This window comes from Dermacentor silvarum, chromosome 9, assembly GCF_013339745.2.
Source record: "Dermacentor silvarum isolate Dsil-2018 chromosome 9, BIME_Dsil_1.4, whole genome shotgun sequence".
In the NCBI taxonomy this organism is placed as follows: Eukaryota; Metazoa; Arthropoda; class Arachnida; order Ixodida; family Ixodidae; genus Dermacentor; species Dermacentor silvarum.
Window position 1 is genome coordinate 82859218 of NC_051162.1, and position 22428 is coordinate 82881645.

General features: G+C 46.7%; 1 protein-coding gene across 1 annotated transcript; it reads right to left on the minus strand.

Moving 5' to 3' along the window:
• Positions 1-957: 957 nt before the first annotated feature.
• Positions 958-22213, minus strand: LOC125939850 (uncharacterized). The gene is made up of 5 exons (XM_049655336.1): positions 22075-22213; positions 19308-19372; positions 14974-15064; positions 1506-1664; positions 958-966 (listed from the first exon to the last, which is right to left on the minus strand). The coding sequence occupies exons 1-5, from the start codon at positions 22156-22158 to the stop codon at positions 958-960; spliced, it is 408 nt and encodes a 135-aa protein (XP_049511293.1). The 5' UTR covers positions 22159-22213.
• Between the last annotated feature and the right edge of the window lie 215 nt (positions 22214-22428).

Consider the following 22428-nt stretch of genomic DNA (forward strand, 5'->3'; position numbering starts at 1 on the left):
GACGGGTACGGTTTTGCGTTCACGTTCGGGTTAGGATCAACACCCTGCTTGCAATTTTTGGTATTGCTTTTTGCCGATTCTATTCACATCATGAACAGAATAATTATTGTCTGGGATAATGTTTACTAATACACTACCAATTTAGACACAATATCAATAAAATAAAGCAGGAGTTACTGTCACCTGCAGTTGATTGAATTTGTTCGGATTATACAGAAACTGGAACGTATGCTCACCAGTTTGCTCCCTCAAAGAAAATGTCTTAGCCACACAGTTGGTACTTGACAACCGTTGCTCGAAGTAGATGACTATTCGAAGCACGCAAGCAATCAGCGCGACGGAGGCTGCCCAGAAGCACCACGTCTGAAATAGATTGTGCGCATGTGCGTTATCGTTTATCTTCAGTTTACGTGAGAGACAGTGTCTGTACCAGAACGTTAGACACGATTTCAGTAACGTTTTCAGCCAAGCGTGTAGTCAGATTAGCTTTCACAATCTTCTAAGTCAGCTATACATTGCTTACGGGTATGTTGAATGGTGCAGCAGTCAAAATTAATACATGCTTGCGTTTAGCCCATCAACGGAGATCCTCATATATGAGTAGCAGTCTATTAGAGAGTGCTGCAATTATTTTGAGGTACTGAAAGTCATTGATGTGCCCCCAATCTACAACACAAATATGTTTCTGCGTTTTGTGCCTGATTGACAAATGCAGCCTTGGCAGAAATCGAACCCATGTCCCCATGCTGAACATCAGAACATCCATCCAGTGAAGACGAGCTATGTGGGACAATGCTTATATAAACCAAGTAAAGATGGAAGACATGAATGACCGCAAATAAATACATAATACAAAGAAGCTACATGATTGGAATTTCCTGGGCATGTTGCAGTAATTCGCATATGCAAAAATGTAAAGGAAAAACATAATTTCAGTTCGTTCCACGAGGTCTTACCTTAATCACGCTAGATAAAACAAGGTTGAAGAAAAAACCAGAACACAGGCGCAAGATTATGAGTAAAAAAGACCGCAGCAGAGATAAGAGGTAAAACGTTGGCTTATTGGGTTCTGGGTGAGATTAAGAGCAAGCAACAGAGCTGAGCAGAATATGATGTCTGTAGTATACTTGTGATGGCATGTATTCCCGAGTGAATTAAACAAGCCGAATGTCAGTCTATTTAAATAAAATGGTGCCAATGATGGCAGAGGAGTGAATGGAGATATATTATTAGACAGTGTTCGGCATAGTGCGACCTTCATGGGCATCGGAAAACCATTAGTGGTGATGTTTGGCAGTGTCCTTTATGGTGCATTTTATATATATTTGGCTGAATAAACGACGCTGACAATATAGCTACAGGAGTCCTTTATTTCAACGTATCCAAAATAAAGCCATTGGTAAAATGTAGGGGCTATCTATGAGGCGCGCATTGTGAAGATTCAAATGTTTCCGCAGCGTACACCCAAGGCCTGCGCGAAAAATTCTGCAATAAGTGTATCTCACCGTGACTGAAAATATCTTCAGGACAGTAAAATCGCTCTTCAGGATGCTGGGCGATGGATAGAGGTAGACTAGTCTGTAGATATCCAGGGGAAATAAGAAGTCCACACTAAATGCACGACGCTCCTTTATCGCAACATAGGCGAACCGTATGTCCGTCACCTGAGTACAAGAGAGAGATAATATGAAGAAAAAATCATTTAGTAGGCTGCACTTGTTTTGCTACAATTCCTACATAACTATAAATCAATCAATGAGCGATCCGTTTATGAACCTATTTCCCAAAGCAACCAGTACAATAATAGTCATCCAGCAAAGCATAAATGTTGTGTGCATCGATGAACAATATATAGCTATAGCTAACACCTTATACGAACATTGTGTTGGCCATTAAGAAGTGCTAAATCACCATGAACCCAAACGTACAGTGAACAATAACGAATTTATTAGGAGTACGGCAGCGGCAATACACGAAGAGGACGTGGAAGTAAACAGGTAGGGCGCTAACTCACAAGTGGGCCGAACTACACACAGCGCAGCTGAACCTTGTGAGGCGTATACGCTGCATGATGAGCGGATAAAAGCACAAAACTGGAATGGAAGAAGCTCGCATGCGAAGGCCGCAAGTATTTCAGTCATGCTGGCTTAACAATAGAAAAAAAAAAACATTTCAGAGCCCTTCCACTACTTTGAAGATGGAAGCCTGCGAAGCTGTGACTATGGTGGGTCTGCTGTAGTGAATATTGCTATAGTGAATTTATATATTATCATTATTGATTATATTGAATGCCTTGGGCATGTTCGTCAAAGAGCAAGGACACCGGCGTCTTGTTTTCGCCTGGCGCGATGGCCAAGTAGTGCGCTTGCTGCGCCAAGTCCACCCCGTCGTCATAGAGTAGCGTATGCGCCACAGCGTTCTTAGCCGCGGCACACTGCACGGCAGCTTCTAGATCCAGTGAGATCTCTCCCACTCCTGCTCTCGGCGTCTCATACCCACATATCCAACGCGGGTGTGAGCCACACGTGATTTCTATCTTATCTTCCTTCTTTCTTTCTCTATTCCTTTATTTCTTGCCTTCCTTCCTTCCTTCTTTCTTTCTGTCTTTCTTCTCCCTGGCTCATACCCGCATTGCAATGGGGGTATGCGCCACACGTGATTTTATTATCGTTTTTTGTGACGTAACTGACGAGCATCTGATGTTATTGATGTCGTGACGTATCAGTCATTTTAGTCATCTGACCCGCCGCGCGGGCTCAGTTAGCTAATTTAGGCGTTGCGCTGCAGAGCACGCGGTGGCGGGATCGAATCCCGGCCACGGCGGCCGCATTTGCATGGAGGCGAAATGCAAGACCGCCCATGGGCTTACGTTGTACTGCACGTTAAAGAACCCCAGGTGGTGAAAATTAATCGGGCGCCTGCACATATGGCGTGCTCAGAATTATAACTGGTTCTGGCACGTAAAACCCCAGAAAGAAGAAAGAAGAGGTTAGTCATCCGTTTAGTCATCTGCGTTAAGGCACAACTGGCGGGAAACCGCACGCACGTGGAGCCGAAATGCTGATGATAATAGTTTCTTCTACACGCGGAAACGTTCCTGGGGGAACTATCCCTTAGCAGCTTCGCTGTAAAAAGCGAAAAAAATTATTAGGGCAAGAAGAATCAGGAGAAACAAAAATTCGTGGAGCCACAACATCGATATGAGGACGGATTACCAGCGAAGCTGTTTAGGCTGCATACATGGGCTGCATACATTATAAAATCATGCATTTTTTTTTCATACGGCACCACACTACGCCGACACAAGCGACGCCACGGTCACCACACTTCCCATGCATCTGCCGCCACAGCTGCGGCAGCCACGCCGGCACCTTCGACGCGCGTGACGTTACGAGTATAACCACAGAAGCACGCGCCACTTGCACAGACGCAGTCGCCACAACCACTGCTTCAGCGGCGCCGGCACCTCCGGCGAGAGAGAGAGAGAATGATCAAGAGAAGGAAATGACGCTTGATTCTGCAACCCCTGAGGGAGCACGACGAAGCGTCGTCAGGGGAGAAGGAATGGGAAGTAAAAAGTGGAGAGGGATGTAGAGGTCGCCACCTGTGTGCCTTGAGCAAGTGGCCATAAGGCGGCGCTACAAAGACCTGATATATGTCTACGAGATTTGGAGCAGCCGCCTGTTATTGCCAACTTTGTATGGGAAGGGTGCAACAGAATGACCGGGTCAAGGAAAGGCGGAGGCGCAGGCGTACTAATTAGGCGAGGTCTGAAGTGGCGAAGGGTAAACGAGACATGTAAAGAGCATTTATGGATTAGTGGTACATGGCAAGGTAAAAAGACGTGGCTGGGAGTAGCTTACCTATGGACAGGTAGTGATAGCAGGGAAAAAATAAGGAATTGGTCGATTGCATTAGAAGCGATATTAATGAGTTCAGTAACTCGGGCCAGGTGATATTAGTGGGAGATATGAACGCGCACATGGACGATTTAGACGGATATACTGATTACAACGGCTCTCTAGTGCTGAATTTGTGTGATGAACAGAACCTTATAGTAGTTAACAGGGAGAATAAGTGTCATGGACAGGTAACGTGGCAATGCGGAAACAGGCAGTCATGTATCGACTACGCCTTAGTCTCAGAAATGGTCTACGAACAACTGGAACAAATGATAATAGACGAAAATGGAAAAAATAGCCTGGGAAGCGATCATAGACGTTTAGCATTAACGTTTGGGAGAGATACCAGCGCAGAACATGAACCAATAGCCTCAGAGTTTTTAAAAATGAATGACGAGCAAATAACAGAGATCGCAAACAACATAGAGAAGAAAATTGAGGCTTTTCCTACAGCAGTGTGGGAATATAAGGAACTGGTGGAGGTTATGCAGCATGAAATAAGGCGGACACGGCAATACAATTGTTGGATTGGAAAGAGGAAACCACGTAAGTGGTGGAACAAGGAAATTAAACAAGCTATAGAAGAGCGTAAAGAGGCATCTAGGGTTCATCGAGAAGCCAAAAAGTTGGGATTACAAGAAGAAGAGGTGCTCCTTAGATGGAATACATACAGAGAAAAGAAAAGGGTTGCGAGTGAGCTCGTGCAAGAGAAAATTAAATGCGCAAGTGAACGTTGGGTGCATAACATTCACAAAAGAGACAAAGGCGCCCCAAAAAGATTCTGGAACCATATAAAAGCACTCGGAGCTCCAACTAGAAACTCGCAAACGGCTATAAGGGATGAAGACGGTAACATCTATGAAGGCGATGATGCGCTGCGGTACATCACAGACGTTATCAGGCATAACTTCGGTACGAGAAAAAGTGTAGTTCAGACAACAGATCCAGCAACAACAGAGAGGCTTGAGAGATCAAAATTCAGCATAGAAAGCTTCTATTGGAAAAAGGCAGCAGAAAATGTCCCTAACAACACGGCAGCAGGACCCGATGAAATCCCAATACAGCTAATCAAAAACCTCGGTCCAAAAAGCAAGGCACTGCTGACTAATGCCATAGAGCAAGTGATTAGAACAAAGAATATTCCCGTTGGATGGCGTGAAAGCAAGATGAATCTCATCTACAAAGGCAAAGGAGATAAGGATAAGACGAGCTCGTACAGGCCAGTTACAGTAACGTCGGTGATATATAGAATGGCAATGCAAGCCATAAAATTAGAACTGTCGAAGTGGGTGGAGGAAAACGGTGTATTGGGGGAACTACAGAATGGGTTCAGGCCAGGCAGACGCTTAGAAGACAATATGTTTGTACTAACTCAGTGCATAGAGATTTCAGTAGCTCAGAAAAGACCTTTATGGGTAGCATTTCTAGATATTAAAGGAGCTTATGACAACGTAGACAGGGAATTGTTGTGGGATATTCTTCAATACGAAGGCATAGATGACGATTTCGTGGAGCTGCTGAGGGAGATATATCGAGACAACCAAGTACAAGTGGCATGGGAAGGCCGAAAAGGAAATGAAATGGTGGGAATTCACCAAGGATTGAAGCAAGGATGCCCTCTGTCACCATTGTTGTTCACGCTTTACGTCAAGGGCATAGAAAGACGACTGGAAAACAGCGAATTAGGTTTTGATTTATCCTACATGCGTAATGGACAAATGGTGCAACAGAAGGTCCCTGGATTGATGTACGCAGACGACATTGTGCTACTAGCGGACAATAAAAAAGATTTACAGATACTTGCGAATATCTGTGGGAACGCAGCGACAAATCTAGGCCTTAAGTTTAGCACAGAGAAATCAGGGATTATGATCTTTAATGAACACACGAGTAACTTCGTGGTGTCAATTCAACAGCAAGTAATACCCATAGCGAAGCAATATAAGTACCTCGGCGTACACATAAACGAAGGAAAGAATTACTCAAGCAACCACCAAGATAATTTGAAAATAAAGGGGAAGCGGAATGCAGCATTAATGAAACACAGAGCACTGTGGGGCCACAATAAGTATGAGGTGGTGCGTGGAATCTGGAAAGGAGTAATGGTGCCAGCGCTAACATTCGCAAATGCCATTATATGCTTAAAATCGGATATATTGGCGGGTTTAGAAGTTAACCAAAGATCAGTAGGCCGGTTGGCTTTGGGAGCACACGGTAATACGACAAATGAGGCAGTGCATGGAGACATGGGTTGGGCCTCTTTTGAAGTCAGAGAAGCACAAAGCAAAATTAGTTTTGAAGAAAGGCTCAGGAACATGGATGAAAATAAATGGGCGGCTAAAGTGCACAAGTATCTCTACGTGAAAAGCGTGGACACAGAATGGAGGAAGAGGTCAAGGAAGTTGGCAACCAAGTACAGGATAATCGAAACTGTAAATAGACAACCAGGGGTCATCAGAAAGAAAGTGAGAGAAATAGAGACCGTGAATTGGATGCAAAGAATGGAAACGAAAAGGACAATGGAGATTTACAAGAATGAGAAGAAAGAAATTAGAAGGGAAAATCTGTACGATAACACAAAGGGCAGTGCCTTGCTATTTGAGGCTCGAGCCGGTTGCCTAAGGACGAAAACATATCGGAACAAATATTCGGAACTAGATGAGACATGTGTATGCTGCAGTAAAGATCCAGAGACCACTCAGCACATCCTAATGGAATGCGACGGGATCCACCCAGCGAGAACCGTAGGTAACGTGCAACTCCCAGAAGCGCTTGGGTTTAAAGTGGAAGGAAACATAAACAGATCAGCCGTAGAGATCAGCAAGAGACGATTAGAGTACTGGTGGAAAAAAAGCAGGGAAAAGATGGATACGACCTGATCTCTTAAAATCATAGGCAGTGGTACAAGCTAATTTTTTGAAAAAGGTATACAAAAATGCGAGATAAAGAACATGTGTAGTATACCTGATTAAATCAAGCAGGCTAGGTGACTATTTGTCGCCACCCCGTTTCAAAGGGGATGCCAATAAATCATCATCATCATCATCATCATCATCATCATCATCATCATATATAAGGGGCTTTGGGAGAGTGGTAATAAAGTTTTTTTGTTTTGGTTTCCGCTTGCCAGTAGTCCGCCTCGTCCCTCGGATCCTATGCTGAACATGGTGTCAGAAGTGGTGTCCCGCCGTTAACGCTGACATGCCTGACACGGAATCCACCCCCGCCGAGACCACCGAACCAAAAGTGCGCATCGTTCACGCTGGCGCATCTGGTCTGCGCCCACCTGAGAACTTCACGTTTTCAAACCCGGGAGAATGGCCAACGTGGATTTCGACGTTCAAGGATTACGCTTTCGTGGCCGGCCTCCACAGTGCCAGCGATGAGGCCCAGGTACGGACACTTTTACTGTATGGGACCGCAAGCCAGGACCATTCTATCGTTCTTGGGGGTGTCAACACCGGAAGCGCTTTCTTTCACTGCCGTCAAAGAAAGGTTGGATTCGCTTTTCGTGTATCCAGTAAATGAGATATACGAAAGTCGTTTCCACCGCCGCACTCAGCAACCAGGCGAATCTGTGGATGATTTTTTTACGGCATTACGCAACCTGGCAAAGCGCTGTAGCTATAACAGCCCGCTCATGGAGGACCGCCTTGTTCGTGAAAGATTCGTCGTAGGCATACGTGACGAGAAACTGTCTGATCAATTGTGCCGGTGCACAAAACTTGCCGCTGAGGAAGCACTGTGCCAAGCCCGCATACACGAGGACGCAGAAAAAGAGCGGTTATCACGCGCTAGATCGACTATGGATAACGCTCTTGCCGAAACGCTAAACATTGACTCGGCTCGGCGAAACGATACGCCCACCCCTTCGCCACATTTTTGCGACCAGTTTGAGCAACCGGCTAGGTTATCGTGTGGCTTTTGTGGACGACAGCGTCACTCTCGAAAAGACTGCCCAGCCAGAAAATCAGTTTGCCACCACTGTAGAAAGCTAGGCCATTTTGCCGAAGTGTGCATGAAGAAGAATAGAAATGAGCTACTGGATTCCGTCGAACTTCACAACGTGGATTCACGACGTGCAAGGGACATAGAAATACTAGTGAACGGGCACCGGCCGAGTTATAGACTCTGGCACGGAAGTCTCTGTTGTCTCGCCGCCTTTTCCAGGCCGACCGCGGGTGCTGGATGATGTTGAAGGGGAATTCTAGGGCCCTGGCGAACAGAGTGTGCACGTTCTTGGTACCTTTAAAGCAACCTTAGACTGGGGTGATAAGTCCACAGTGCAGACCTTGTACGTGGTTGAACGTCAGCGCACTCACCTGCTTGGGCTCCCTGCAATTAAAGCCCTTGGTTCACTTCCTGGATTCTGCTGAGTGCGTTCATTCCCACACAGCCAAGATTTTCCAAGGGTTGGGAAAATTTCGGCAAGCCGAATATCGCATTCGCTATAAACCCGGCGCTCGTCCATTTTCCTTGAGCGCCCCAAGGAGGATTCTAATTCCTTTATATGACGTTGTCAAGAAAGAGCTGGACGACCTGGAATCGCAGGACGTCATAAGGAAGGTAGAGACGCCAACTGAGTGGTGCTTCGGGCTTGTAGTCGTGCCCAAATCATCGGGCGGCTACAGAATCTGCGTCGATCTGACGAAGCTGAACGAAGTGATCGAAAGGGAGCGCTTTATTTTGCCGACGGTGGAACAGATCCTCGGCCAGTTGGGTGGAGCGCGAGTATTCTCCAAGTTGGATGCGCGGTCTAGTTTCCATCAGGTGAAGCTGAGAGCCGACAGCCAGGAACTCACGACATTTATAATGCTGTTCGGCCGCTACTGTTACAAGAGACTCCCTTTTGGTATTGCCACGGCACCACAGTATTTCCTGCAGTTAATGTTGAGGGTTCTTGAGCGCTTGCCTGGGGTCGTGAACCTGATTGATGACATTCTAATCTTTGGGAAAGACCGTCAAGAGCACGACGATCGCCTGGCTGCAGTCCTTGCTCGCCTTGAGGAGGAGGGTGTCACCCTTAACGAAAAGAAGTGCGCGTTTCCGGTCAGCTCGGTCAAGTTCCTTGGAGTAGTGATTGGGGCAGACGGGATCTCGCCAGACCCGGACAAGGTGAAGGCTGTCAGGGATCTGCCGCCACCGACCGACGTCAGCGGAGTACGACGATTACTGGGAATGACCAATCACGTCGCATGGTTTATACCTCACATATCCGACGTTACGGAGCCCATTCGTTCCCTCCTAAACAAGAACAGCACCTGGACTTGGGGTCCCAGTCAAAAAAAAGCCTTCTCACGCCTCAAGTTGCTGTTGAGCTCCGACACGTGCATGGCAAAATACGATCCTTGCTACCACACTGTAGTATCCGCGGAAGCCAGCTCCTACAGTGTGGGAGCTGTACTGCTACAGGACCAGCCTGAAGGTACTCGGCGGACTGTAGCGTATGCTTCAAGGGCACTTACTCCGACGGAAGCACGTTATAGTCAAACAGAAAAGGAAAGGCTCGCGGTGACTTGGGCCATTTCACGGTACGACCAGTTCCTTTGCGGCCTAAGCTTCGAGGTAGAGACAGATCACCTTCCGCTGGTCACCCTTTTGGGTAACAAGGACCTAGAACTCGTGCCGCCTCGCATACAACGAATGCGAATAAAACTGATGCGATATCAGTACGTGGTGAAATATGTGCCTGGAAAGCACTTAGCTACGGCGGACACTTTGTCACGAGCTCCCTCTGATTTGCCAGCTACTCGCATGGTAGGCACCCTGAAGTTGTTTGTCGGTGAAGTGTTCAAGGAATTACCGCCTCTTGTAGCAAGGCGGCTAGAAGATACACCAAGCCCAAGATGGAGTCTGCTCTGCGGTCATGACGTACTGCATGAAAGGATGGCCAGACAAAAACAAGGTGCCCCTGCAGATCACTCCATTTTGGAAGGAGAGGGACAGATTGAGCATATACGACGGCATCCTTCTGCTGGACCGACGACTTGTCATTCTTTCAGCCTTGCGCCAGGACGCCTTATTACACGAAGGACATCAGGGAGTGTGCCGTTGCCAAGAACGGGCCATGGAGTCTGTTTGGTGGCCTAACTGTAACATGCATGTTGAGCATATGGTGATCCAATGTGCCATATGCGCCGAGACTTGAGTTCAGCGTTCTGAGCCTTTGTTACCCACGGTTACACCCGACAGACCGTGGCAGCTCCTTGGCATCGATCTATTTCAACTTAAAGGCCGCGATTACGTCCTGATTGTTGATTATTATTCCAGGTTTCCCGAAGTAGTCTCCGTGGGGTCCACCACGGCACCAGCCGTTATCTCGGCGATCAAGAGCTGCATTGCCCGTTTTGGCATACCGGACATCGTCCGGACCGACAACGGACCGCACTTTGTGTCCAACAAGTTCGCCGAGTTTGCGCGGTCATACGGCTTCCGTCACGAGACCAGCAGCCCGAGGTACCCCCAGAGCAATGGAGAGGCAGAGCGCATGGTGCGCACAATGAAAGACTTGATCTTCAAAGGTCCTGATCCCTACCTTGCCTTACTGTCGTACCGCGACACGCCCGGTCCCAACGGTATTTCCCCGGCTCAAGCCCTGATGGGAAGGAAAATACAAACTCGTCTCCCGAAACTACCGGAACAACTGGTGCCGTCATTACCATGCCACACGAGTTTCAAGGAAAAGGACTCGTGGAACAAGGCACGCCAAGCGATGAACTACAATCGCCGCCATGCTTCAAGCCAATTGGCCCCTTTGAGTCCTCGAGACTATGTATGGGTCACTGATACACGCTGCAGTGGTGAAGTACTCTCAAAGGCTCAGCGTCCATGGTCCTACCTTGTTCAGACCCCCAGAGGCGTTCTTCAGCGTAATCGTCGACACCTGGTACTTCATTCATCGGAAGCGACCCCAGCTCAACTGGCAGCTTCTCCGCCTGTCACTCCCGAGATCATGCAGCCTGCAGCACCTCGGGAAGATCCAACGCAGACGGAAGTGACGCCACAGGAAACGCTGACACAGACTCGCAGCGGTCGTATAGTGAGACCACCGCGGCGGTTGGACTTGTAGGGACCTGTCCCATAAAGGGTGAAAAGGATGGATGTAGAGGTCGCCACCTGTGTACCTTGAGCAAGTGGCCATAAGGCGGCGCTACAAAGACCTGATATAAATATAAGGGGCTTTGGGAGAGTGGTAATAAAGTTTTTTGTTTTGGTATCCGCTTGCCAGTAGTCCGCCTCGTCCCTCGGGTCCCGTGCTAAACAAGGGAAATACGGAGGGTGAAGGGAAATAGATTCCACTGCTCGCGGGATGCTATAACAGAAGCGCAGGCCACGTAAACAGGCGCCATCGCCACACTCTTTCCCTTTCTCTGCAATTCCTGTCCACGATACGGACGTAAGCTGCTCAGGGTACCCTCCCATGGAAACGCATGCATGGCTGCATACGGTGACTAGAGGTAAACAGTTTCGCTGTAAAATAAGATTGTAAGCAAGCATTTTCACGAGGACACTCTCTTTCGGGTGACGTACACATGTGACAACCCACGCGAGTTATGTGCAGAGGGTAAACTAGAGTCATCGGAATATTTGCAGTTAACCGAATGGCGTTTGATGAGCGTAATATTTGGGTCGTTATCGACCACGTTCTTCTCTTCCGCTTTATTTTTTTCCGCTCTTCAGGCGCGCATGCAAATTGTAACGTTCACCTGCGCGGTGTGTCATCATCATCATCATCATCATCATCAGCCTATATTTATGTCCACTGCAGGACGAAGGCCTCTCCCTGCGATCTCCAATTACCCCTGTCTTGCGCTAGCGTATTCCAACTTGCGTCTGCGAATTTCCTAACCTCATCATCCCACCTGACTTTCTGCCAGTCCTCGACTGCGCTTCCCTTCTCTTGGTATCCATTCTGTAACCCTAATGGTCCACCGGTTATCCATCCTACGCATTACATGGCCTGCCCAGCTCCATTTCTTCCGCTTAATGTCAACTAGAATATCGGCTATCCCCGTTTGTTCTCTGATCCACACCGCTCTCATCCTGCCTCTTAACGTTAGTCCTACGATTTTTCGTTCCATCGCTCTTTGTGTGGTCCTTAACTTGTTCTCGAGCTTCTTTGTTAACCACCCAGTTTCTGCCCCATATGTTAGCACCGGTAGTATGCAATGATTGTACACTTTTCTTTTCAACGACAGTGGTAAGCTCCCAGTCAGGATTTGGCAATGCCTGCCGTATGCACTCCAACCCAATTTTATTCTTCTGTAAATTTCTTTCTCATCATCAGGGTCCCCCGTGAGTAATTGACCTAGATAAACGTACTCCTTTACAGACTCTAGAGGCTGACTGGCGATCCTGAATTCTTGTTCCCTTGCCAGGCTATTGAACATTATCTTTGTCTTCTGCATATTCATCTTCAACCCCATTCTTGCACTTTCTCGATGCAGGTCCTCAATCATTTGTCGTAATTCCTCTCCATTGTTGCTCAATAGGACAATGTCATCTGCAAACCGAAGGTTGCTGAGATATTCGCCGATGATCCTCACTCCTAAGCCTTCCCAGTCTAAGAGCTTGAATACTTCTTCTAAGCATGCAGTGAATAGCATTGGAGAGATTGTGTCTCCTTGCCTGACCCCTTTCTTGATAGGTAACTTTCTACTTTTCTTGTGGAGAACCAAGGTAGCTGTGGAATCCTTGTAGATGTTTGCTAAGATATTCACGTATGCCTCCTCTACTCCTTGATTACGCAATGCCTCTATGACTGCTGGTATCTCTACTGAATCGAAGGCCTTTTCATAATCTATGAAAGTCATAATCTATGAAAGCCATAATCTATGAACGCGCAGTGTGTAGCTTGACCCAATTTGAGAATAAGCGCCCTTACGGCTTAATTTCTCGTCCTCGTCTTGTTTTGTGCTACTGTCCTCGTATACACACCCTAACCTACTAGCGTGGTTGTGCACTTGGCTGCAGAACAAATTTATTCGCACATATTCAATGATGTTTCCGACAAGCTTCTACCTTATGATATCCTTGCCTAACGTGAATTGACCGCGAGTGTTGGAGCCCGCGTTTTTCTTCCTGACGCAAACTGTGTGCATGACTATAGAGCACGCCCTTCTGTAATACCGTTAAAGGAAGGCTTCACGACGAAGCTACCACGGTCTGGATTGAGTTGGTGCTCAAACAAGATGCTTTTTAGGGGCGAAGCTCCTTAGGGTGTGGGTCTGTCCCTCCTCTGTAGTATGTAGTAGTAGTAGGTAGCCACGTCTACTTTTATGAGAAAAAGGAAAAAAAATTGCGAAAGTTGTGTCCGTAGCGCGGAATCGAACCAGGGAGCCCTCGCTTCCAAACGCGCGGCGCTAACCACTACGCCACGAAGCGCACATGAACACACGCACCACGATGACAATAAACACCCAACATTAACGAAAGACTGCGCGTTTCTAACGCGTTTGTGCTAGCGCGTTACGGCCCGTGAAAGAAGCTGGTGTAAGACGCTGTGGCCTCTTCCGCCTTACCCCCGTATTCATAAACGCGCGTTTATGAATACGGGGGTTATACTCTCTCAGCAGTCATGTGATGGCGTCGGCAAACACGGTGCACGTTCCGGCATGTGTAAACGGCTGCGTAAGACGCTGTGGCCTCTCCCCCTTACTAGAGAGTACTGCACGTTTCTAACGCGTTTGTGCTAGCGTCCCCTTAAGCGGGAGATGGTGCAATTATAATGAAGGGCGCTGTTATAAAATAGGAATGACGTCACATATGGCGCGTGTCATTGGTGGAAGTCAATCGTTCGATTTAGTGCGGCGAGACTGGGCGAATTACACGGAAGGTTCACGGTTTACCGATGATTCCCTCCGGAGCTTCGCCCACTCATCATTATTCACCCCGTGGATATGCGGTGTTTTTTGTTTCTGCGAAAATACATGTAAAATATATTCAAGCTAAGCTGTTGCTGCACAATGGCTCGCCGAGGTACTACTGCTACTTTTATTTCCTTTGTACACTTCAAGTAAGTATGCGAAAATTAGTTTATACAAAGCAATTTCTTTTAAAGCCTTGCTCCTCTACCGGCTTGTCAGTTTTTTCTAGACTATACAGATTTTTAACGGATGGCTATCACCGTATTTAACTTGACGTTTTGGCAGAGGAGGTATAAGGCAAGGTGTGAATTATTTGCAGGTAATTAAATACACCAATTTAAAAAATAGGTAAAATATTTGTTTAAAAATATGCGTAACATTATTGGAGGCGGTTGGTTATATGGCGTATTTGAAGGCAGTGAAATTTGAAATTACGCCATTTTCCTGATCTAGAAAGTTGCACTTAATTCGACATATTCATAATGCAACTCGAATGCTCAGTCAAGGCAATATCAAATTCCACTGCGTCAGGAGCAGAATTTGACAGCCCCGATTATCACGTCAGACGGACAAGCCCAATTTCCAACTGCGTGGCAAAGTTTTAGTGATGATTTGTAGCAAGCACTGATACGGCAAGTCACGTCAGATGATTACTCGGCAAGCATTACAGTATCTGCCACTGCACTCAAACTTCGTGGCGCACTTCGTCAACAGGCGTTTTCGTTTTGCTCGGTTGAAACCGCGCTCTCGTCGTGCTCGGCTTCAATCTATGCCTGACTGAGCGTTCAAATCTAAAGCTGATTATCTCGAATTAAGCTCATTTTAAAGATAAAGAAACAAGGTGCAATTAAAAGTGATTGGTTCTGTATTAGGCATAAAAAGAACCACCTCCAAGGTTCTCACAGAAAGTTACTCACAAATATTACGAATCAGTATTCTGATTCAAAATTCACGGTATTTGCACAAAAGAACCTGTCTGCTTCGCCTAGCAACTCATCCACAAAAATGCCAAATTTTCTACACTTTTATGCTGCTTATAAAAATTTGTTTAAAAATACTGTCTATATGTAAATGTATTTTCTGACAACCTTACTGGCCGAAAGAAGGTCTGTTTCAAGACACCCGCAACTTCAGTGTCGCAGACATCCCTGAAAACATGTGATATTTATTATTGTGCTCAGCCAGTCGTGCAAAGCAACACTCACGCCATGTGTGAGATACCAGGAGTACGTTCCTTGAGCAGGGAATACATCATCAGGGACAAGTGGAACCAGGGCTGTAACATTGATGAGGTGCCTGAAACAGGATGTTTGGAGAAGGACACGTTAGCATTAGAGCCCGATATTTGGACGAAGATCGGCGTACGACAACGTAAGGAGCTCCAGACGCCAATCTTGGTGCCATTTCTATAATAGTAATGTTCCGAAACACTTGTGCGCAAAGAGCAACTATATAACATAGTTTCGGCTATCATAACGAGATCTCGCGCACAAAATGTAAGCTTCTAGCAAGACATAACTCAATACCACATGTTTTACGCGCAAGCGTAAATGGTTAGGCGTACCGAGGGCCGTCGAGGGCAGTGTGAAGCCGCAGAAACGCAGGAGGAAGGCGCCTGGTGGTGGAGAAGAGAATCGTGCGTCGGGCAAAGTGCGAAAGAGCCCTCAAGAACGCGCTACAACGCGCGGCAAACCAACGCCACCTAGAGGAAAGTCGAGGTGGCGTTGATCGAAGGGGGGAAGGAGAAAAAGCAGAATATTTGAGCAGGATTATAGCTGCATTAAGCGCTTGATTCAAATTATGCGTTTGTGTAGTTCAAATCCAGCGCTAATGCAGTTCCACTCACGTGGAACCAGGGAAGTGCGAAGCAGTGATGCGCCGGTGTCTCCCTTATGCTATTCTTGTGCTATTTTTGCACAAGTAAGGGGGAATTGAACGCTGGTGTGTTGGTGGCGCCTTCTCTTGCGCTGCGCTGGTACCAGACGTTTCGGAAGCGATTTTGGCGAGTTTCGGCTAATTACCGCATATCCCCGGCTCGTACCCGCATATCCAATGCGGGTATGCGCCCCACGTGATTTCATTATTGGTAATTGTGATGTAGCTGACGAGCATGTGATGTTATGGATGTCATAACCGATAAGTCATGTTAGTCATAGATTCGTACCCTTCCGTGCCAATTTTGGCATATACCAAGTGAGCGAGACGCGAGTTTTTGGCAGATCTTGTTTTTGTGCGTGATCACGACGACGTGACATCACATTAGACGCCGACAGCCCGGGCCCCTAAAGTGCTTCGCACTTAAAATAGCCGCAGTTTCGCCCGAAAGGCGAAACATTGATTGTGATAGCAAATTAGTATACAGCTACACGAAGTAAGGATAGTAGTTTTATCGGCCGTATGAACTTGGAAATATTCACTTGCTAACTAAATTAACAAGCATGGTGTAAGCGTGCACAGGCAAACATGAACACATACACTCGATGACGGCGGATACTCGATGTCAAAACGCTGGCGTCGGGAAGCGCGGCCGCAGCAGCAAGCTTAGTGACCTTCGTGATGTGCATCACTAGGACGCAAACTGAGCGACGAGAACACCGCACGCACAAAAGTATGGCGCCTGCACATTGTTTTCCAGAAATTTGGAGGCCGCTTAAGTTTAGCCTTTAAGAGTATAACGCGATAGAATTGAAAGATTCCTGGCTGCTTATCAGGCTTCCCGGCAACTGCAGCATTTTTGTCCAAGTTCGCCTCCACGCGCCGCAGCCGAGCGCCATGCGGATGGTGTTTTTGCAAGGAATATACTGCGGCGCGCCGCCTTATGAGTTGTAGAAATGCCGGAAAGGGGGTTTTCGTTTGAGTTTCGGCGTAAGAGAATTATGTTTTCTCGTATATTCAAATTACAATCCGACGCTATCGCGTCTGTAGGTTGTGGTGAAGTCGCACTTCACAATTTTTCTGACGGACTATACTTTGAGAAATTGAATATCGTTCACTAACGCCTTGCACCACCCGGGGGGCCTGCGCTGCCTGGGTGTTTCGGGAGTATTATTTCCGCCAACGACGCCGGCGAGCTCGTGCCCACGGCGACGCCGACGCCAGATTTTCTGCTACACGTTGCCCTTAAGGCTAAGGCGTTAGTAAGGCGCGCTTGCCCGCTCGCGGCCGTGCAAAAGACGCAGCTGGTGCCGGAGTCAAACGCCGACGCCCCTCCCTCCTGCGCTGCCTCCCATCCTGCGCGCGCGAGATTGAGCCACGATCGGCGGTAGGCCTATGCGAGCGGTCGCGAAATCCACAGTTGCTGTCGTAGAACAACGCCGCCCCCCCCCCCCCCCCCCCTTAGTTCTTCGATCCATCCCTCCACGGCCTTTCGCACAAGCGAAAGACTGCGCGTTTCCAGTGAGCTTTCCTCTCTTGCGCGCGCCAGACTGAGCCGCGATCCCCTGCTCCAGTCGCGCGCTTTCACTAGCACAGAGAGCATACGGCGCCCGGCGAAGGCGTTGTCACCCTTAGACTTTATACGGAACATCACGGCGACGGCGACGGCAGAAATGCGCTTGGAGCATACATTTAATTGCTATCGCAATAAAAGAGGTGAAGCATCGCAGAGGAAGACGGAGGCGCGCTGGGATTACCTCCTCTGGCAGTTGCTACGAGTACTGTTCGCGGAATGGGCGTACCTTCGTCTCGCGATCGCACCGCATGCAATATGTGCGAGTGACGGCATCCGACGGTGAGCGGACGATGGCGGCGAAAGCTTGAGCGTGCAAGGGAGGAAATGGGGAAGGAAGCGCGCTTTCTTCCCACCGGGGGAGGGGGGATGCTTTTACTCCGGCAGAAGCAGCTGATGGCGCGGCCGCGCGAGCCCTATCTTGAAAGCGATCTGCGATGCGGGCAGTCAAGGCGTCGAGGCGCCCCGAGGGTGGATAGCTTCATGTGCGCTATAGCACCCATACGGGACGTCACTCGCGTTCATGAAATGAAACATCACAGTAACTTTTTTTTGTGAAGGCATCTTGGAAGCTTGTTGCAGTTTTCAACAAAGTTGGAATCTGCAAAACATATTTTTCGCAAGCACAAAATACATTAAGATTGTTTGTGGCAGATAGCAAAATTCCAACCCTTCATTTACATTAAACGATGAGGCGGCCACAACTTCGAGAAATCAGAATGCGTCAATAAATAATACACATAATTGCGCTAATGAACGTTTTAATTAAACATTTTACGGCACATAGTTCAATCTACAAATTATAGTCGGTAAGATTGCAAGGCGTATTCACTTAGAATGAATTCTCTGGACAGCACCAGTTTCGAGACATTGCTTTCAAAGTGGCCGACGCCTTGCGAACTCACCGACTATAATTTGTACATTAAAATATGTGCTGTAAACGAATTAGGGAAACATTTTATTTTTAATTATTTAAGAAATATTCGAATTATTTACTGAAGCATTTCGATTTCTTGTAGAAGTTGTCACCACCTAACCGAGTAATTTAAATCAAGGGTTAGAATTGTGCTACTTGTCACAGACAATTTTTAAAAAATTGGGCCTTCCAAAAAAAAAAAGACACCCGGCATATTGACAGAATGCCAATCTCAGCAACAGCTTTTCCTAATAAAAATGCTGGTTACTTAAAAATTTTCCGGATAGAAAAGTTCACGGAAAAGCTTGTCAAAACATCCTTTAATTGTACATAGGTTTCATGTGAATAATAGTATATACGCCGAATCAAATTGAGGCAGCAGATGTACTGGTAGTACTCGTTACACCAGATGTTTTCACGTAGACAGCCAAAAGCTTATTTGCAGAATCAATAGGATCGCCGATTTTTTAATTTAACCGGAAGCTGGCAGACCTGTTACAGTTTTTTTTTTCATGCTGCCAGCTCTGTCTTGTTTGCGCTACGATTATCTGATAGACCCGACGTTCATAAATTTTTATTATCTTCATAGGTTCCTTACATTTTATTCGATAAATTTCAATTGGTACGATTGAGTACGATTAAAGCTGGTGGTCAAATTAATCGGGTACCTCAACGTGCCTCACGTTTTTTGGCGCGTAAAACCGTGAAGTTGAAAAATGCTGGCTTCAAAAATGGCTTGATAATCTCGAATAAAACAGATTCAAACAGATTTTATAATCGCATGGATACACTATCAAATAATTGTGAGAATTGTATGCACGACGAATTGCAATGAAGAAATGAAAATGACTAAATAATTTATTTGTACTTTGGTGTACAAAATATGCAATTCGAGTATGTGGTGTCTGCTTATTCAGATATTCCGTATGATGTAGTAAACTACCCCTTTAACAGTAAAATGTTAAAACAATACGATAGCGCGTTTAAATTATCTCAAGTAAGTACAATAGCTCAGGTCTCCACACCTGCTCGGGAATATCAATCTCTCGTGGTGCTACAACAGTAGAGGCAACACGTTTAGTGCTGAAAAAAATACTACAGATTTAGAATACACTATCAGTGATGTATGTTGAAGAAGAATGGTACCAACTTCGAGTAATTTGAAAGTAACTTACGTAAAGTTTAAATAGCGTTTAATTACTCGCAATAGCTCCTCCAGCTCGGGGTGACAACAGTAGGGCTGCAAAGAAGCAAGAAAAACAGCAAGATTTATCACAGTTTAACTGCTTGTAGCATTCGTTGCTTGCGTTGGTCCCATTGAGCCTATTTAAGCCTCGTTCGCCATCGTGATGCCGTCGTGGTGGTCGCTTTAACTGGACATATATAGATGTATGCATAACATGGCCTGCATGCATGACATGACATGAATTACTTGGCAGTACATTCATGACCTAATGACATGTCATGACATGTATGTCACACTGTCATGGTTGTTTCTTTGACTGGATATTCGTGAGGAAACGCATGCTATACTGACATGGCCTAATATGGCATAGCAGAAATCACATCGCATAGACGACATGAGAATAATACCATGCTTTAGTGGCATGCGTGATATGACATGACTGACATGCATTACATGCATGCATGATTGACATGATTTACTAGAAGGACCTTACATGTCGTCTCACGACATACACGCCATCATCATTCGTAAAGTGTCGCGTATACGTCTATTATATGGCACTGTCCGCCGTTGTAAACATGGTGTGTAGCTGCGCTGCTTCAATGCTTATCGGCGACGGTCATCGAGAGATGGGATCTGTCTGATATTTTAGGATAGAACCACGTCCACTTCATTCTGTCGGTGCTTCAAGTTGGTCACGGCTCGATTGCGGTGTGCGCCTTGCTCTATTCAGTGGCAATGATAACAGAGTTTTTTTTTCATAGAGTTTTTTTTATTAAAATTTAGATTCTGTGGTTTTCGTGTCGTAACTACGATCTCATTATGAGGCACGTCTTCGTGGGAGATTCGAAAGTAATTTTGAGCACATGATTTCTTCACCGTGCACCCAATGAACGGTTCTTTAATTGCTTATTTATCGGAATGCGGCTGTCGAGGCCGGGATCGAACCCAGAACCATCGAATCAGCAGGGCAGCGTCATAGCCACTGAGGCACCGTGGCTGGTAGACTGACTCGCATATACACGAACTGATGATACAACTATTTATAGCCTCGGTGAGAATACACATCAAATGACAGATTTTGTTACTTCTAATCCACTTGAATGACATCCGCAGATTCCGAGTGATAACAAAGCTATACTCTTTCGCACAGAAGCGTTTACGTAATTTTGTAGTTTTTCCTAGTAAAAGGGAGGTCACGGAATGTATTTTATTGCGATATCAATTATAAGGACACGCCATGCGATTCTCTGCATTAACTGTCGGGGTCACCATGACGTTCCATATAAAGCCCAAGACCGATAACAACCTATCGCACTTGCATTTATGGACTGACAATCAAGGATGATGGTTTGGTGCACCGTCTATCAGCGCGCCCAGTGTTGCCCTCCTAAAGGGGGTGGGGTGAGTGCGCATTCATGTAATTCAACGTGCTCTACGTGGGCAGGAAGAGTAGGAGGGGCGGCAGACGGGCAATTGAGCACGCGTGTCGTCTTCTAGCCGAACCGCGGCTGCGCATGACGTTGCTGAGTATGGTCACGCACCCCTTGGAAGTAACCTTCAGCGAATGCAGTTCAAAAGTTGGGTGAGCCGAGATGCCCGATAGCTTCATGCGAGTTGTGTTCCCTCGCTGCTCTCACAGGCAAAATCACCACTTTTTTCTTAGACATGACCCTATAACTTCTATGGCTGTAGAGTGAAGTGCTATAGTTCCATTAAGTGGTTCCATACAAACACTGAGATGCTTCAAAAATCCAACGGCGTAAAGTAACCCTTGTTCCAGGGTTATGACGGTCAATGCCTCCTTAAATTCGATTTAGTATTTGCGGTCTGTTGCTATGGAAAGTAGATGTCCTGGTGCAAGTTTCCAATTTTAAATTCGATTGGTAGCTCTCGAGAGCTGTCGAGCGTTCTTGCGCCGCAGCTTACATTACGCTGTTCCAAAATGAGTGCTCCCCCTCCCCAATTGCTCTTCGAGCAGCTGACCATTCGGCTCTGGTCACGGCAAAACAAGTCGCTCGTCTATGCTTTTTCTCGCTCCAATATTGTCACCTGTAGTAGTGAGCCTTTACATCGCTGTTGATAGATTTGGAGTGCGGTAGGAACCACTCCGATATTCTATTTGACATTAAGAGGCGAAAATGGAGCCCGGCAGGCCATGCAATGCATAGGATGGATGACCGGTGGACCATTAGAGTTACAGAATGGATACCAAGAGAACGGAAGTGCAGTCGAGGACGGCAGAAAACTAGGCGGGGCGATGAAGTTATGAAATTTGCAGGCGCAAGTTGGAATCAGCTAGCGCAAGACAGGGGTATTTGGAGATCACAGTGAGAGGCCTTCGTCCTACAGTGGACAAAAATATAGGCTGATCATGATGAGGAGGAGGAGGAGGAGGAGGAACCAGTTGACTGTACCATAATGCTCCCTAAGATTTATGCAAATACCGACGGAGTAGACAGAATTTACAAACCGGTCACTTAGCTGGCGCACGCTGCGGGTTTAGTTACTAGAAGAAGTAAACTCCTAGACCCGTTTCCTTTCATCACCGCTTCTCACTAAGTAAAACATAAACAAATGCAATTGCTCCCATCCAATAAAAACATTTAAATCTTGGAAAGTTTGCTTGCTACAGTGACTGATAGGTGGGAAAAGCTCGCACTTTACGAGCCACAGTTATCACATGATATTCAAAACGTGCGCTCAGTCGAGACATTCCAACACTTCTGGTTCACATTAAAAGCAATGTTTCCTACCTCTGGCTTGTCTTCCATCCCTTTAGGTCCACACGTTAGCGTGAAGGCATTGGAGAGTTCCTCCTTCGCTGGTGATGTCAGCATTAGGCACGTTGCTCCATCAGGTTTCGGCCACCGAGCGATGGTGAGCAAACCAGAGCAGCTGTTACGCTTAGCATTGCTCGGCCCAAGCAACACATCCCCCTGAAACGAGTTTTCCCGGCTCAAAATTTCCACACAAGAACCTTACGAAAGCATCCTAGCGCAGGTAGACAGGATTACGAGGAAGTCATCGACCTTAAGTTGCATGGTTGTGCTTTTTGGTCGCGACCTCCGTTAGCTAAAATGCTTTCCAAGTCCTTTACCAACGTGCTC